The sequence below is a fragment of the Mastigoproctus giganteus genome, chromosome 10, assembly GCF_048544385.1.
Source record: "Mastigoproctus giganteus isolate SK-2022 chromosome 10, ASM4854438v1, whole genome shotgun sequence".
Lineage (NCBI taxonomy): Eukaryota > Metazoa > Arthropoda > Arachnida > Uropygi > Thelyphonidae > Mastigoproctus > Mastigoproctus giganteus.
Genome location: NC_143584.1, coordinates 43,264,205 through 43,281,808, shown reverse-complemented (window position 1 = coordinate 43,281,808; position 17,604 = coordinate 43,264,205). Strand labels below are relative to the sequence as shown.

The 17,604-nt window shown below is 37.9% G+C and overlaps 1 protein-coding gene across 1 annotated transcript in view; it reads right to left on the bottom strand.

Annotated features, from left to right (window-relative positions):
* The window catches only part of su(r) (dihydropyrimidine dehydrogenase su(r)), a 466,373-nt gene that overhangs the window by 307,554 nt on the left and 141,215 nt on the right, over positions 1–17,604 (bottom strand). Inside the window, exons 6-7 of the mRNA XM_090382920.1 lie at positions 14,241–14,323; positions 6,219–6,306 (exon numbers count right to left, since the gene is read on the bottom strand). Of these exons, the coding sequence (XP_090239046.1) occupies positions 6,219–6,306; positions 14,241–14,323 (171 nt within the window). The remainder of the gene's footprint in view (positions 1–6,218; positions 6,307–14,240; positions 14,324–17,604) is intronic.

The window sequence follows — 17,604 nt, the reverse complement described above, 5'->3', positions numbered from 1 at the left end:
TTCTCTGTACAGTTGTTCATTGTACTGATAGTAATTAGGCCTATAATCCCACTCCTACTGTCAATTTTGCTTTCCCAGTGCTTATATCATGCCAAACACTACTCAACATTGCACTGTCCACCCATTTCAACTGGATGCACTTCCTTAGATTTTGTGTTCAGTTGCTTATCTTTCATTTTAATTTCTTTACAGAGTACTTTATAAGGTAATATAGCAGCCTCAGATTTTTGCACTCCCATAATATGGAAATTATGGTTTATCATATATTGCAATTGCTATCTGGGAAGTTAATATCCACACACACACACACAGTATGTGATAAACCACATGAACCGGCACACTATTACCAAAACACTCAGACACAACAAAAATCCTAAAAACAAGAACAACCATAATCAATATATCTTTTTTGCCACATTTTTCATAAAGTTAAGAATAACATATGATCAATTTAAAAATTTGGACAATTATACATTCAATAAGTTTTACTGCTTGGAGTCCACAAGGAAATTCTGTTGTCCAGTAGCCCATTCCATCCCTGAATTAGATAATCTGACAATTTATACTGCTTTCCATTTTATCTTCATTGCACTTTAATAAGGCCATCTTTCTTTCATATATTAATGGAAGTGCAGTATAAAATGAGTATACGTGCATATTACACCACCTACATACATATTTTATATAATTTGGGATAACTATTACTAAATATAGAATATTGTATTTTAACTGCCACTTTTCTAGGATATGGAAGTAGCATATCTGCTTACAATTATTTGCCACATACCCTCCTTTGTATCATCAACAAACCTATTGTGCCTTCATCAATTCACCCACTGTCTTCTATCATTTAACCAACCATTTATCCATCATAAATACTTTTTCACCCCGTTGAAATTTTCTCGCTGTCTGTTATAATCGAAAAATAATTTTTAAACAAAATTCTTTTTGGATAATTATGATGATCATCATCGTACTTACCTGCAATCTAGATCTACAATGCAGCCAACAAAAAATCAAGCACAATCACTACTCCACTCATCTTATCAATTTCATTTTTAATAACACTAGGAAAGTTCTGTGCACCCTCCTCCCCTGGTTACTGCAGAAAAATTTATATGTTCATTTGTTTACTACCCTAGGGTGAATGAAACAGTTTATTTTCTGTTACTAGAATCACCAGATATCAAATGCTCAGATTTTCCCAACCAAAAACTCAAAGTATTCTGGATAGGCACAATTCTCAGCATTAAATGTAGCTCACTGCTTCGAATGCAACATCCACTGTCCTCTGATAAAGTTTCCTACTCAAAACCAATAATCTTCAATCCAAAGGAAAAACCCATCCCAAAGCCACAGCTACTTACACTGGAACAGAAAGCATCAACTATATGTGAACCCCTGGCGCTCGTCGCCGTGATGGGATATTGTGCTGTAAATCTACTTCACAATAAAGATTTATTTATTTATTTATTTATTTATTCTTCCCCCTCACAACAGGCATCCACAGGTTGCCTCTCAGGAAGGGAAGAGGCTGAGGAAGAAGAGAAAGCTTACAGCCAACAACAACAACAGCAATGCTCCCTCTAACTTTTGTTCCAGTCAACAGGTTGCCTAAGCTGACAAGAACTATCAAAAGCAACCTTCTCTTCCTCTAGTCAACAAAGAAGCTATGCACATAATTCCCTCATACCTAGGAAGCCAGCAAACATCATGATCATCTAGTATTTTTTGATTACTTTGAATTTTTTTTTCCCGGCCAGTGATGTAGAGCATATGAGAAGCTCAAAACGCATGGTATGTAATAATAATATTTAAATCTTTCCAAATTACGTCTAATACTGTGATATATTCCATTAAATCTGGTTTGTTACAAATGCAATGTAATTTTTTCTGCCACATTACCTTCTCCTTTATGTATATCAAGCCCTTCAACGTCTATATCAGAAATACCTTTATGCCACTCTTAAGTAAAGAAATGTTTTAAAAAATAAACTGGATAACAGAATATGAGAAGCGTGGTGGCACTACTTTGGTATGGCTGCCTTTTTTATGTGATGTGGATCGTCATGTTAACACTTTCAGTTTTCACAAGGATATGGATTTTATGTTAAAATTCTAATTGTATAAAAGTTTGCAACAAGTAAGGTTCTTTGTCCCTGCAACCTGCCGTCAAAGAAATGTAAGTGCAGTTTTTGAAATATAAAGTAATGCTCATCCCCAAACTGCTAAAGCCTAATTGCTCCATGACATGCGATAGTGCTAACAAATCTTGCCTGCCAATATTCTTCTAGCTTGCAATCCGACAACAGCTCTGTGAAAATGTTCCCCCTGGCTAACTAACAAAATGCTTTGTCCGATGGTAATCTCCTATATAAAAGCAACCCTCTTAGGAACTGAAGAAGAATTACTGGTTCCAACCTGCATTTTTAATAAACTTATTTTGTCCAGTATCATAAAACATCCCAGAGGCAAAAAAGCAGGAAAAAAAAAGGAACTACCACATTAAATAGAGCACTTCTTCGCAACTACCACATTAAATAGGGCACTTCTTTGAGTGGCGATTATGCTCCAGAAATAAACCAGGGGATCTTGTCGCTTGGCTCAACAACAGCAAATGGAGAGGCCAAGAGTAAAAAAATACCTGTAAGGATTACACACTGGAATCCATATCAAACTAAAACCATTAAGACTAATAACATCACTGTGGACCTTAAAAAGCAGAGGAAAATTATGGAAAAATTCAGGAAAACATACCAAAGGGAAATCCAACAAAATAAGCCGCCTCTACAGGTTAAAACTCTTGCAAAACATCAGAAGTATTTGGAATAAAATTGCCACTCTGGAAACCATAACCCTGTCTAATTTCTACAATCTTATCCTGCTCACGGATAACCTGGAATTCGTCTGAACAAGAAGACTTTATTATCCCCTCAAATCGCCAACTACAAAGCTGTAGCGGCATCAACAGCTATAAAAAAAGGTGGAAGAACCGCCATCGTCCTGAAGAATTCATTTGTGATAGTGTCAGAATCCAAATGCCCCTCATCTACCTTCGAGGCAATACACATCAGAACCAAACTGTCAAATAACTTTCTCAACATCATATCAGTCTATATGCCTCTTACGTCCTCCGTGAAAAGATACTCTGAATTTGTAAACTGGGTTATCACCAAAATCTCAAAAAAACAACTCCATTATTATTGGAGGGGATTTTAATTTACTGCTACCATCTAGTGATCTGTCTAAATTTGTAACATCATAGTTTGAAAGCTTAAGTTTAAAGCCTTTAATTTCATTGCCTAGCAGAGGTAACAACACACTCGACCAAATATTCTCTAATGCCCACATGTTTTCTGAACTCCCACTCTCAATTGCATCTGAATCTGACTATGATCCAATTTCAAAACAACTGTTCTTTGACATCCCATCCCAGTATGAAAATAACCCAGTCTATAAAAAGAGATCTTTTAACCTGAAACATCTAAAACAGGACATCTGTCTAGAGCGTGTAAGCCTCTACCCCTCTGACAGGCTAGTCAACTGTCCTACAGAATCAGCATATGCCTTCTTTTGACCTGGTTGGCCTCAATCTCAAAAATCATTGCTCCTTCTTTCAAGTCAAATGTTTGGTGGACACCACAAATTGAGTCCCTTTTCAAATTAAAGCAAAGGGCATTCAGAAACTTTAAAAAATCTAACTCGGAAAATTACTATCTAAATTTCTTAGATCACCATAATAAATTTAACAAACTAAAGAGGAAATAAATCCAACAATTCACAACTATTAAGAATAAGAAGAACTTAACAATATACCCCAAAATATCCCATCCATTACCATCAGATTTCAACTTCAACTGCTGGTTGGAACACATAACTTGCTTCAACAGCAAAACAAATCCCTGCCCAGAACTTAAAGAATGTATGTCATCCATCAACAAATTAAGCAGTATTTCTGCCTCGAAAGAGGTGATGAAAAACACAATTAAAAATCTCCCTTCTAAAATTACCATAGGACACAACATACCGATTTTCATGATCAAAATCACTAGTGTCTACATTTTAGACTTTCTGGTCTTCTTTTTCAATCAGGTCATAAATAACAACTTTTTCCCCCCAGAATGGCCTCACTACAAAATTTTCCCACTACTGAAATGTAAAAACATCAAAAGCAACAAAGATATCAGGCCAATATCAATCTCATCCTCTGTACTAAGACTACTAGAAAGATATATGCTACCAACAGTGAGGAAGCATATACTCTTCCCAATACATCATAACCAGATTCACTACAGAATTATCGGAAGATCCACATTGACCAACCTTCTCGCAATAAACCAAATAATTCTGAAAGCTCTTGATTCTAAAAATCAAATCAAATGCATTTGATGTGGTCTCCACACACACTCTCTCCTGAATCTCCCAAACGGTTTTATCTCTTCAATAGTAATCTATTAAATCTCTTTGCCAACCTCCTCAAAGAAAGGGTCCTAACAGCAAACTTCAAAAACAAATCCTATCGTGCCATTTGCTAATCTGGAATCCTACAGGGCAGGACACTATCGGCAATAATGTTCTCTGCAATCCTCCAACCGTTCCTACTAACCCATAAGCACGTAATATCTTATGTGGATGATGTTAAAATCATCGCCACCTCAGACTCAAGTTAATCAGCTAACTGCACTGAAGAGCTGATCTGTAACACCCTCCAAGAGTTCACTTTGTACCTCAAGTCCTTCAATCTCACTCTCAACCCCTCAAAATCCAGTCACCTCCAAATCTCCCTCAAAAAGAGCATCTTTCCAATAACTGCCTAGCTGAATGCACAAACAATTCCTATCATAACCAACCATAAAGATCTGGGAATTTTCTATGATTCAAAATTCAACTTCGCTACTCATTTAAACTACCTGTCCAAAAAACTCACAAGAGCCATTTGGCTGGAAAAACAAAACCTTCAACATACATTCCACCCATACTATACCAAACTTCTTCTCCAGAATTATCAAACCAAAAATTCTCTGTTTACCCTGTCTGGGCCAGTGTGGCCAATGCAAACTTCAAAAAAAATCTCTTCCCTTGAATACTGGTTTCTTAAATGAACTTTAAGTCTAGCTATGAACCTGTCTCTTCCCGAGCTTTCATGGTTGACTGCCTAAATTACTGACTTCTCACTTTCAATCTGATACAACAACCTTTCTTTCTTTACAAAACTGTACAATGTGGACATTGATTGCCCAGAAATTTGGGAAGTCATAGCTTGGAGAATCCCCAGGAAAGCAGCAAGATCCAAACCAACACTAGCCCCCCTTTACTAACTAGACTGTTTAATGGAAAGGCATTCCCATTCAACACTCTGTTCTTTGTCAACGGTTTGAATATAGACCCAGTCTTAATAGCCTATAACAAAGCTCTCCAGTCACAAGTGGCTAAACTCATACCAACGAATCTCCACCAAACTAAGTATAGCTACAACGTTACATCCTTTCTCTCCTTTCACCTGACTTTACAGTATTTATGTCTAGGGGAGCACATACCTCATCAGGTATCTCCGGTCTTTATGTGTTGAACTGCAGTTTCTCATGCATTAGCTAAGAGAATTTGCATCTTGAAAATTTAGTGATAGCCAAATCACACCAGTTATGTGTATTTAATTTAAACTACAGGTGTCAATAATTTTTATTATTTCCTATTAATTGTATTCAATTCTATTCTATTCTATTCTAAATGGGTGTCTTTATGCTTTACTCTAAGCCCCTATAGCTGTTGCATCAGTTGTCCCGGGGCAAGTTCAGCATTGTCAGCATGTTTTCTGTCTGTATAGATGGTACTTCTCTATACAGCCATGCTGGCCTGGCACTTTGTCCAGAATGCCTTTTGGACAAACTTGCAACCACTGGCTTGTCTGGAGCTGTTACCTCTCTACATTGTAGGAACTCGTGACAAAGGGCTAATAAATGGAATTTAATCTTATAGTATTTTACTGTTACAGTTGTGCTAGCCATAAAACTTTTAACAGTATGAAATATTCATAAATACATAGACTATATATATTTATTTTAAACTTCATAGAACCATTCATGCCGTATGAGTTAATAAACAAGCAACACACAATATAGGTTAAACAGTCAATCTATCATAATATCTCAACTCTTTCATGAATTTTAAGGTGTTAACAAGTAATTGAATTTCTATCTTCCTATGAGCTATCTATTTACTTTTGAAGCAATACTGCTAATAAAGGCCTTGATATCCAATTGGGTTGGACAACTTTTTTGACACGGAGCATCAGCACATTTGAGACACCTAAATAAATAATATCAACAGACCTCTTAAATTATAAACCATTCTGTATTAAAAATATTATAGCATTATTATATTAAACATTATGTAATAAAATATATCAGTTAAAAACATATTTTAGTTTCTTCTCTGTTTAAAAAGAAATGAATGAAATTATATTGTAAATAAAAAATTTCCTTTTTAACTCTAGAACAGTGGTCTCCAAAGTTGGGTGCATGCAGTTCTGGAGGTGCGCAAGATGATCCATGGGGTAAGCAAGATAATCCACAATAAATCAATATTAATTAATTATGAAAACTTTAGCTTTTTGAAATGTAATTGAAAATAAAAATTATAAATAAATGTTTTTTTTAATATTTCAACATGCGGCTTTATTTGATCATGCTGTCAGTTTCGCCCATGTCTGAAATGAAGCAGCCATGTGCTCGCTTCGGGCTCTGAGTATATCTTCCATCCTTGTTTAACTTACTGAACAAATGTAGATCAAGAAAACAATCCAACAAATTATTTTATAAATGTGATTTTAGATATGCCTTCCATGTAAATGATTTATAAATAAAAAATATATTAAACTTATATATTTAATTTTTTATTCCTGGGTGCACACTAGTCCTTTTAAGTAAAATAAGGGTGCATGAACAAAAAAGTTTGGAGATCACTGCTCTAGAACAGCCACATAGGAGTTTACAAGACAGAACAGGGGCGCCTCTGTAGCCAGGTGGGAAGGAGCAGCAGTGTGTAGCACACACGCTTCTTGATTAGACCGGGGTTCGAGCCCGTCACCACCAAATATCAAGGATGCGGAAAGGTCAGGGAATGACCACCGAATATCCCTGAAGCAATTGCTAATGCTCCTAAAAACCAAATAACAAACAAACAAACAAGACAGAACAAGAATATTACCTAAAGTTTCAAATACATGATGCGGTGGGTATACAAGTTGTATACTTGTATAACCCACCCAGCTACAATATTTTCAGCCACTAGTTTAAGCAATTAAAAAAAAAAAAAAGCTAGTGCCCAAGAAATCTTTTCTTTGTTATGCATTAAATCAGTGGTTTCCAACCGGGGTGCCGCAACAACATTCCAGCGGTGCCACATAATTTGGGTTTAAGTTACATAAACTTATTATTGTTATTTTTTAAATTATGTTTATTTCATTATAAAAAGTTGTACAGTATCTTTTTAATTTTGTGGTGATCTATAATTGATGTTTATTTAGTGCCACTATATAAAGAATGAAATTATATACTGTATACAGGGTGTCTCAAATATTGGTACAAACGTTTAGGGGAGGTAGGTAACATCTAAAGCAGGGGTGGGCAACTTTTTTCGTCAGCGGGCCGAATGAAATTTTCGTATCATGGTGCGGGCTGAATGAAATTTTCGCATCATGATGCGGGCCGGAATAGATTGAACGATTTAATAAAAAAAATCAGAACCTAAAAAATGTTATATTACTTGAATTACCAAATTATTAATGTATTTTTAAAAAAAATATATGAATGTCCAATTATCATTGAAAATGCGGCATTCGGCATCAATTTTTCTTTTTTTTTTTAATTGGCTCATTTTATGGGCTATAAATTATATTAAATTAAAAATTGTAATAATTAGAAAAGGCATAAAACATAAAATATCTCGCACCAATATTATTTTTTTCAATAAGAAGTCAAACCCAAAGGAACTTCGTTCGATCGATGCTACAATAATAATTAGGAAATAACTCTTTGACGCTGCGTAGAATCACTTGGTTACTGTTGTACTGGCCGCGATTCCCAATTGAACCGAATTAAGCCGAACGTTTACGGCGAGTGTAGTCAGGTATGGATTTTCTATATTTTGCATTTACCGAGGGGGCCGGATTCAACATCGTCGTGGGACGGATGTGGCCCGCGGACCGGCTGTTGCCCACCCCTGATCTAAAGGAATGTGAATCGCATAGGAACCCATAACCGGAAACATTGAATGGGTTGAGCACGCTGAATTCTGATGGGATTCTTCCACTTGTTCAGATTACGAACCTAAGGGGGCACAAATTCAAATTAAAAAAAAGACAGATGTAGAATAGACGTGCAGAAATTTGCCTTTAGCCAGCGGGTGGTTAATTGCTGGAACAAACTTCCATCTGTCGTTGTGGAAGTTGACAGGTTAAACAAATTTAAGGAGGAACTGAACAGGCATTTGGAGAAAATGGTGCAATTTTTTTTTTTTTTTTTGGCTGATGCTGCATAAGCTCATACACTTGCTTTCTTGCATCACATGCCACTACTACTAACATCACCGTAAGTCAGTACATGGTTACACGGTGCTGTTAATCAGTTCGCGAGAGGGAAAATTTCTGGTTTACTCGTTCAAGCAGTAGTGGCCACACGAAGAGCATGCATCAATATACGAACTGGGAGCTGGCAGACTTGCACCTAGTGTATGGATTAGCAGAGGGCAATGGACAAGCCACTCAACAAATTTATGGAGAACGCTTCCCAGACAAACATATACCAGACCACCTCCTGTTACCTCTAAATGACCCATAATCACACAAAATTTGTGCGATTATGGGTCATTTAGAAGTAACAGGAGTAGTGCGGGCAGACCACGTTCAATGCAAACTCCCGCCATGGAACAAAAACAATGTGTTAAATGCTGCCGTCCAGAATAATCCTACTACCAGCACACATGCTGTTGCCTCTGCCTTAGGAGTGTCTCATTGCAGCATACAGCGTGTCTGGCATGACGATTCCTTACACCCCTTTCATCTCCAAAGAGTTCAGTTACTGCTCCTCCAAGATCATCCTGCACGTGTGGCTGTTGCGCAGTGGTTTCTCCAAGAAAGTGTTCAAGACTTGAATTTTCCAGCCTATGTTTTGTTCATGGATGAGGCTTATTTCACTCGGGAAGGCTTATTCAATCAGCACAATGCTCATGTGTGGGCTCACAACAAACTACACAGTGTGCACACACCCATGCGACACAACATCGCTTCGAAATAAATGTGTGGGCAGGTATGGTCGGTGTCTGCTTAGTCGGCCCATACCTGTTACCATCCTGCATGAACTCCGCTAAATATCAGATCTTTCTTGAACAAATTCTACCAGGGTTACTTGACCATGTTCCAGCAAATGTGAGACACAATATTTGGTTTCTACATGACGGGGCGCATGCCCATTATGGAAGGTGTGTTCGTGACCATTTGAACAGGCGTTTTGGGCATCAATGGATTGGCCACGGTGGACCCGTTGCCTGGCCCCCACACTCACTTGATTTATCGAGCCTTGATTTCTTTCTGTGGGGGCCCTCAAATCTATCATGTATGAATTGCCTGTGGAGACAGAAATGGATCTCGTGGCGAGACTCGTCTGCACTGCTGCTACTGTCAAAGAAACTCCAGGTATGTTCGACCATGTCCGCCAATCCATGCTGCGTCGGTGTCATGCATGTATTGCGTCTCATGGTGGAACCTTTGAGCATCTGTTGTAACATCATGAAATGCATCCATCTTGTACTCCATTGTTAATATTATATCAAATAAATGTTTGCCACTAATTATTGTCTTGTGTCATTTCTGCTTCTTGTGCCTCTGCTACTACTTTCCCGTGATGTTTCCGGTTATGGGTTCCTATGCGATTCACATTACTTTAGATGTTACCTACCTCCCCTAAAGGTGCCTCCGTAGCCAGGTGGGAAGGAGCAACAGTGCGTAGCACACGCTTCTTGATTAGACCGGGGTTCGAGCCCGTCACCACCAAATACGAAGGATGCAGAAAGGTCAAGGGAATGACCACCGCATATTCCCGGAGCAATATGGCCTTAGTTGCTAATGCTCCTAAAAACCAAATAACAAACAAACAAACCTCCCCTAAACGTTTGTACCAATATTTTTGAGACACCCTGTATATATAATTTGTATTATGAAAAATAGCATTCAAAAAATAATCTTATTAACAATAACTAGAGCATGCTGTACAGTTAGTATCCCAGCTCTACAAGTATTGGCCAATACTCTACCACGGCACCTTGAAATTTCAAAAAAAGGGTTATATTATAGACTTAAAAAAGGAATCCCCATGGATTTCCTAGGCATAACCCCAAACCTTGCCAATGACATTAAGGCAGAGAGACAACAAATTGCCACACATTTACATCAGATATGGAAAATTGAATGTGAACAAGAGACTAAAAGTGCTACTACCAAAAGATTTTTTCCCACGGGTGTCTATGGTTAGCCCAAAACATCTGAGTGGTATGCTCCAGGACTTTATACCACATTTACTGTTGACAGGTCATGCATCCCTTAAAGCTAAATTGCACTCCTTGGGACTGACCGATGATCTCCACTGTACCTTTGGCAAAAGCAAGTATTAGGGACACGTTCTATATGACTGTGTAATCTATGAAAATCGATGTATACAGTTAATTAGAAATTTGACTGCTTCATAGAAGCCAAGTTCATCATGGAGGAGGCCTTTTACAAGGCCTTCAAGTATGCTCAAAAAGTTTTGAAATCCACCAAAACTTGCAGAGACAGGCTCTTCAATCAGTCCCTGTACCAAATCAATAGACCAAATATATACCAGCCCATGCCCCTCCCCACACCCAGTGAATGATAAAAATCTCTACATGACTGAATATACCTGAATTGACTTAGAACTTACCAGACTTGATTACAGGATTTCACACCCTGTCCCTGGCTCATTGCCAGGGGACCATAGAGGTAGGAAAATAACCAAATGTGACTGATGGGAATAAAGACGGGCTGGTACCGTTCCCCCCCCCCCATCATAGCACATGTCTAGCTAAAATATACTGAATTCCCTAACTTGACAACACAAAGATTTTAAAGAGACCAGTATAGGCATGCAGCCATGGTTACCTATCAGTTGGAAAACACTAGTAAGCTACTATGAATGAATGAGAACTGGAGTCAGTGTCATAACTAGAAAAAGGGGGCCACAATGCAAAGTTTAGTGCAGAGCCCCCTGAAAATATTTGTTTTGGTAAAAATAAAAAATAATAAAAAATACTTAAAAAATTTCCCTGGAAGCAGAAGCTATGCTAATACCATTTCACCTCTATTCACTGCAGTTTCGCTTGTGCATGCAGCTAGCTAACAATAAACCTGCTTCATGTGAAAAAAAATTATTGTTCATAGACAGTCAATTTTATCATAAACATAACCAAAAAAAAAAAAACTTATTTTTTAACTCAATTAAATTTTTTTCTGTTTCAGGCAGGAGGGCAGTAGGTCCCAATGCACTGCACTGCACTGGCTACATTGGCATAGTTATGCCACAGACTACTGTGAAAGGGTGAGTGAATGTCAAGGTGTGAGTATGAAAGTAAATACTAGGAAGGGTGAATGAACAATAATGCATGATCCCAGGGATGAATGTGTGAGAGAGGGCAAGTGCTGAAAGGGTAAGTGTGGAAAATGGGTGAAATTAGTTGTGTGAAAGTAAAGGATGAGTGCGAGTTTATTTTAAATTAGTTAATTGTTGCTTTGGCTTAAATTGACTGTGCCTCCCCTGGTGCAAACGAGAATGATGGATGAATGAAACAAATAAACTATAAAAAATTTGTAAAATTTTTGTAAACTTTAAAAAATATTTAGACTGAAAATGAGGCCCCTCTTCAGGTGAGGCCCTCCCTTGGCCATGGCTGGTTTGGCCATAGCTTTAATGTGACCCTGCTGGTGGGCCTGTATTGTCACCAGATATTTGTATGTCTTGCCTTCTGCCATGGCTTCAATCTTTTCAGCTGGTAGTTTTGTCCAATTAGATATCCTTGATATAATCCATGGGTCTTGCATTTGTCTAGACCAAATTGCATTCTTCAGTAAGCCAGAGTAGCTGTTGAAGTTGATTCTCAGTTGCAGCATAGAGCTTGATGTTATCTGTGTACATCAGGTGAGAGAGAGAGAGAGAGAGAGAGAGAGAGAGAGAGAGAGAGAGAGAGAGAGAGAGAGAGAGAACAGGTTCTTTCCTCCTCTCTTTAAGGATATATTCATATTTGTTGTTACTGGGCATGGTGGACAGTGGGTTGATTGCCAAACAGAACCATAGTTGGCTCAGGACATCCCCCTGGAAGATACCTCTTTTGATGGATATCAGTCTGGTCATGATATTCTCGACCTTAATGGTGGTTCCCCATTTTGTCATGGTTGCGTCTAGGAAATGTGTCAGCATTGCATCGACTTTGTAGATCTTCAATGTCTCTATCTGCCAGTTATGGGGGTATGGAGTCAAAGGTGTTGTAGTAGTTAATGTACACCTTGCACACAGGTTGCAGTGCTTCTTGTAGGCTTCCTCGATAACTGCAGCATCAATTGTCAACTGCTCCTTGCATCCTCTGCTCATCTCCCTTCTGCTGCTCAGCCATGATAACATAGCTCTCAAAGTGGTCTGATACTTCTTAGTTATGCAGCTAGTCAGGATCTTGTACGGTGTTGGCAAACAGGTAATTGGTCTGTACTTTGCCAGGTTTGTGGTGTTTTTGTCCATAGCACATTCAGGTAGGTGATTCCTTGAGTCAGAGCCTCTGAGATTATGTCAGGGTGCCTTATTATCTGGGTGAACTGCTCCGCTGTGTGTGTGTGTGTGTGTGTGTGTGTGTGTGTGTGTGTGTGTGTGTAGCTAAACATCTTGTACCAGTAGTTGTGGATGTTATCTATTCCTGGGATTCACCAGTCGTGAGACTTCCTGATAGACTTTGCTGCTCCACAGGTTGCCTCATACCTCCTAGAATCCCTTCTGGCTGGGAGGTCCATTGCCTTCCTTCTCCTCTTGTCCAATTTATGGTGAACCATCAAGAAAATTATATGGATCCAGTGACAGGAGCAACCTGTTTCTGTATCATTCATAAAGGATACTATTATTTAGTCTTTATTAAAAACTGTTTAGCACATAATTTTGTTTTTATCACATTCATATATCATATTTTTAGCATCCAGTAGGCCACACGCTATAGTGCCAGTAGCCACATGCAGTAGTGTATTCTCACACTACAGTGTCTGGTAGACTGTATAGCATGTAGCAGACAAAACACACTATAGTGTGCGGTAGACTATATAGCATGTAGTAGACAACACACTATAGTAGCACCTACTATTCTCACATCTCTTTTTTTAAGATCCCAAGAAGAAATAAATTCATCATTGGTCTTGATTTTTGGTCTTGCAAAAGGGAAGACAGAACTAAATTCTAGGAATCATTTATGATGCAGTTCCTTGTTTACCTCATGGAAATTGTTTATTGTGCAGATGGTGTTTGTTTATTTTGTATTTAATCAAAGCTTTGAATGTAGAAAAGGCTGCTCTTTACAATGTAATGTCTTACCATTTATCACTGTATTTATGGATTCTACAAGGCAGTTTTTTTTTTTAATTGAACATTATTCATCCACTTTTCTTGCTAGTACAGTAATCAGTGTATGTGTTAGTGTGTGTGTGTGTTCAAACATGGCTTTAATATGTAAATTTCATTAATGATGGCATTATTATTACTATGCTAATGCTACAGTTATGTTTATAATATTCAAAATATGTTTTGTTTAATTTAATAAATCTTATTTAAAAATTTATTCTTTTTAGTAGCATGCAAAAAAATGGTTAAGGTGCCAAAAAGAGTAGGTACAGTATATTAGTGCGCAGGATTTCAACTTGCATATAAACCACTATCTCACAGATACTATAAAAAAGATCGGTATCGCTATCAAAATAGTGATGAAATACGACAAACAGCTCTCAAAAGGTAGGTCTGCTTATAACCTTTTCCCACTTATAGTACCTTTTAGGATACTATAAGTAGGAAACTCCCCTTTTTTTAGTTTATGTTGAACCTCAATTGTCATTTCTCAGCCTATCGACGCTTTTTTAGGGCTACTCCCCTAGTAAAATGCTGTAACAGGATTTACTATATATATAAAAAATAACATATACCTACCTAGCTGCCTCCTTTAGAGCTCCTCTTTCACTTAAAGTTGTATGCTTTATATCATCAAAATTATTCTGCAGTGTGTTCATGCACTATTGAATAAATTTAAATAGTCATTTTTAGGAAATAAATCTTTTTTTTTTTCCTTTTATAAATAACAAAAAACTGATAAACACATAACTATACAAATTTATCTATATTACATTTCATTGAGTGGTATATTTCTATATAACATATGATGATAAGTATACAAGTAAATATAAAAAGAAAAGTAAAAAACTGCTGTGTTCCACTGTGATGTAATATGCATTATTAAACATTATGAAATTATTAATAACAGTACTGTAGGATGCAAATTTAGATGCTTTAAGCAAGTTGAATATCATAGTGTTGAAATGCTATATCTAACTTAGGGTGATTAACAACAGTCATCAGGGTGAGCTACTGCAACAAAATCTAGAAAAATTGAGTCGATAGGCTGAGAAATGACAATAGAAGTTCAACTTTGACAGATGCAAGGTACTGCACATGGGAGCAGTACACCCAGAGTAACTTATTAACTGTGTGGTGCTACACTCAGGATAGTGGAGAACAAAAAAGGCCTTGAGGTAATTGTGCAGTCGGACATGAAATTCTCTGAGAAATGCAGATGTGCTGCCAGGATAGCTCACAGGGCTTTGCCAATAATATACAGAAACTTTACTAAGGGATAAGGAAAAGAATAAGGAATTGATTATCCCTTTGTATAAGGCCACGGTTAGGCTGCACCTTGATGAGTACTGTATACAGGTCTGGATGCCTCACTTTAGGAAGGATGTAGATCTACTAGAATAGGTGCAGAGCAGGGCAACCAGATTAGCAAAGGATACAAAAGGATGCCCTTACCTAGAAAGGCTTCAGTTCTAGGAATTGTAGTGTCTCGAGACTAAGTACCTGCAGGGATACCTGTTTTTTGTTTTTTATGAAAACCCCAAACATGAGGTATTAGAACCTATAGTACCTAGTACCGTGCTTGGGTTGGGGGTTGAGAAGACGAAAGAAGATATTTGTTGACATTAGACTTGAACTTCTGTAGACTGTAATTTTCAGGAAATACGTACGAAGGAAGGTTGTTTCAGAAAACGGCAGTTGAATGAATAAACGAGTAAGATGAAAAGTTGGTTCTGTGAGTTTGAAGCTGGACAGTAAATGGATGTTGGCTGGTGGCGACGTGTTCAGACTGTTTTGAAGGAGACAGCGGGAATAACAGAAGCCAATTCAGAAGAACAGTGCCCATGGAAGTATCTGTAGAAAGGGCATGCAGCAGAAACAGTATGCCTATGAGACAGCGAGTGGAGAGACTTTATTAGAGAGGAGTCATTAATTAACCTAACTGCCCTCTTCTGAATGGAATCTAGAAGCCTGAGAGAGAGGTTTTGGGGGCACCGCCCCCAGATGTGAGAACAATATTCCATGGTAGGGTGGATTTGCAATTTATACAGAGTGAACAGTTGTTGGGAAGAAAAGTAATGCCGAGAGCGAAAGAGAAAACCAAGTTTTTAGATGCAGAGGAAGCAATATTTGTAATGTTCTTGTGCCAAGAGAGATTAGAAGTCAGGGAAATCCCCAAAGAGATATAGCATTTTGCCTAGAAATCTGAGTGTCACCAGAGATAAGCATAGGAGCAGAAGAATCCTTTTTGCAAGATATAAGACACGACTGAGTTTTAAAAGTATTAAAATCAACTAAGTTATCTTTGCCTCACTGGAGAATTACCTGGAGATCGACATTTAAGGAATTGGTAGTGGATATTCGAGAAGTTGAAGCTGATTGAGCAGTTTCTCAAAGTGGAAAGTGGAATGCAATGTGCTATCATCAGCAAAGCTATGGATAGGATTTCCAGTCAATGGAAGGTCATTAATATACATGAGGAAAAGAGTGGGGGAAAGAACTGAACCTTGGGAGACACCGGCATTAGTGGAGAAGTTAGAAGACAGAGAGCCATCTACCATCACCCTCAGTGAGCGATCAGAGAGAAAACTGAATAACCAATTACTAAAAACAGTTGGCAAACCATAGGATGGAAGCTTGTTTGGAAGACCTTTATGCCAAACACAATCGAAAGCCTTTGACATGTCGAGAGCAACTGCTTGTGTTTCACCGAACTTTTCCATTGAATTAGTCCATAAATGGGTAACATAAGCCAGAATATCACCAGTGGATCGACACTGATGGAATCCATACTGGCGATAATTGATCAGACAGAAGGTTTCTAGGTAGTTTAAGAGTTGGCGATTAATTGATTTCTCCATTACTTTAGAAAGAGTAGAAGTAACTGCAATGGGACGATAATTGGATGGGAGGGATTGGTCACCCTTTTTAGTAACTGGCTGGATATGAGCAAATTTCCAAGCAGTAGGAAAAACACCTTTGGAATAAGAAAGTGAAAAAAGCGGCAAAGAACAGGAGTAAGTTCAGGAGCACAAGTTTTGAGAACAAGTGGAGAAATACCATCAGGACCTGGAGCTTTCTGAGCATCAAATTTTGTCAAAGTCCTTCTGACATCCTTTTGATGGAAGACCACAGGAGGCATTGAATGGAGCATTGAATGGGAATGATGGGAGGTGTTTTACCAAGATCATTGATACATGAGTTGGAATAAAAATGGGATGCTAGCAGGTCAGCTTTATCCTTGACTGAAGTGACAACAGAAACATCTGGTTTTGACATAGGTGGGAGCAGGGATTTGCAAAAGTTGCGGCATAGCTTTGGCAAGATAGCAGAATGCTTGGCTACCATTAGGGCAAGAAGCAAGTTTTCTACTCTTAGCCTGTTCAAAATGATTGAGGTATTTAAAGCTTTGAATGGATCTGAAACTATTTCCTCCCTTTGCCGCTTGGTTAAAATCGGGAAACGAGTTTACCCCATTGTGATCAGTTTCAAATCAGGAATAGATCACCCAATTACTGAGAACCAGTGGGGGGGAGCTAGCTTCTTGTTGCAAAAATCCATGGGAAAACACTATAAAGCAAATTTCAACTAGACTTTTGGATTTAAAGAATTGTATAAAACAAATTAAAATAATTTGAGGTCCAGATTTGTTTCTGCAACTTTTCCACGCTTGACTGAATTTCCACAATCAAGGACTTATCAATTTATGTGAATCAGACCGAAAATAAAAGTTGGCAATAAATCTGCAAAGTAAATCGATAATATTGTGTACTGGTGTAGTTATAAAAGTTCATTGTTTCAGTTTTCAGTATTATAAACGATAACTATGGCTGCATATAGCATTGAAGTGCCGATCTGTTCAGAAATTTTTATCAGATCAGCGACCCATTGGTGATTGACACCTGGCATGCCAAGCTGTACTAGTTGAACACCAGCACAAATA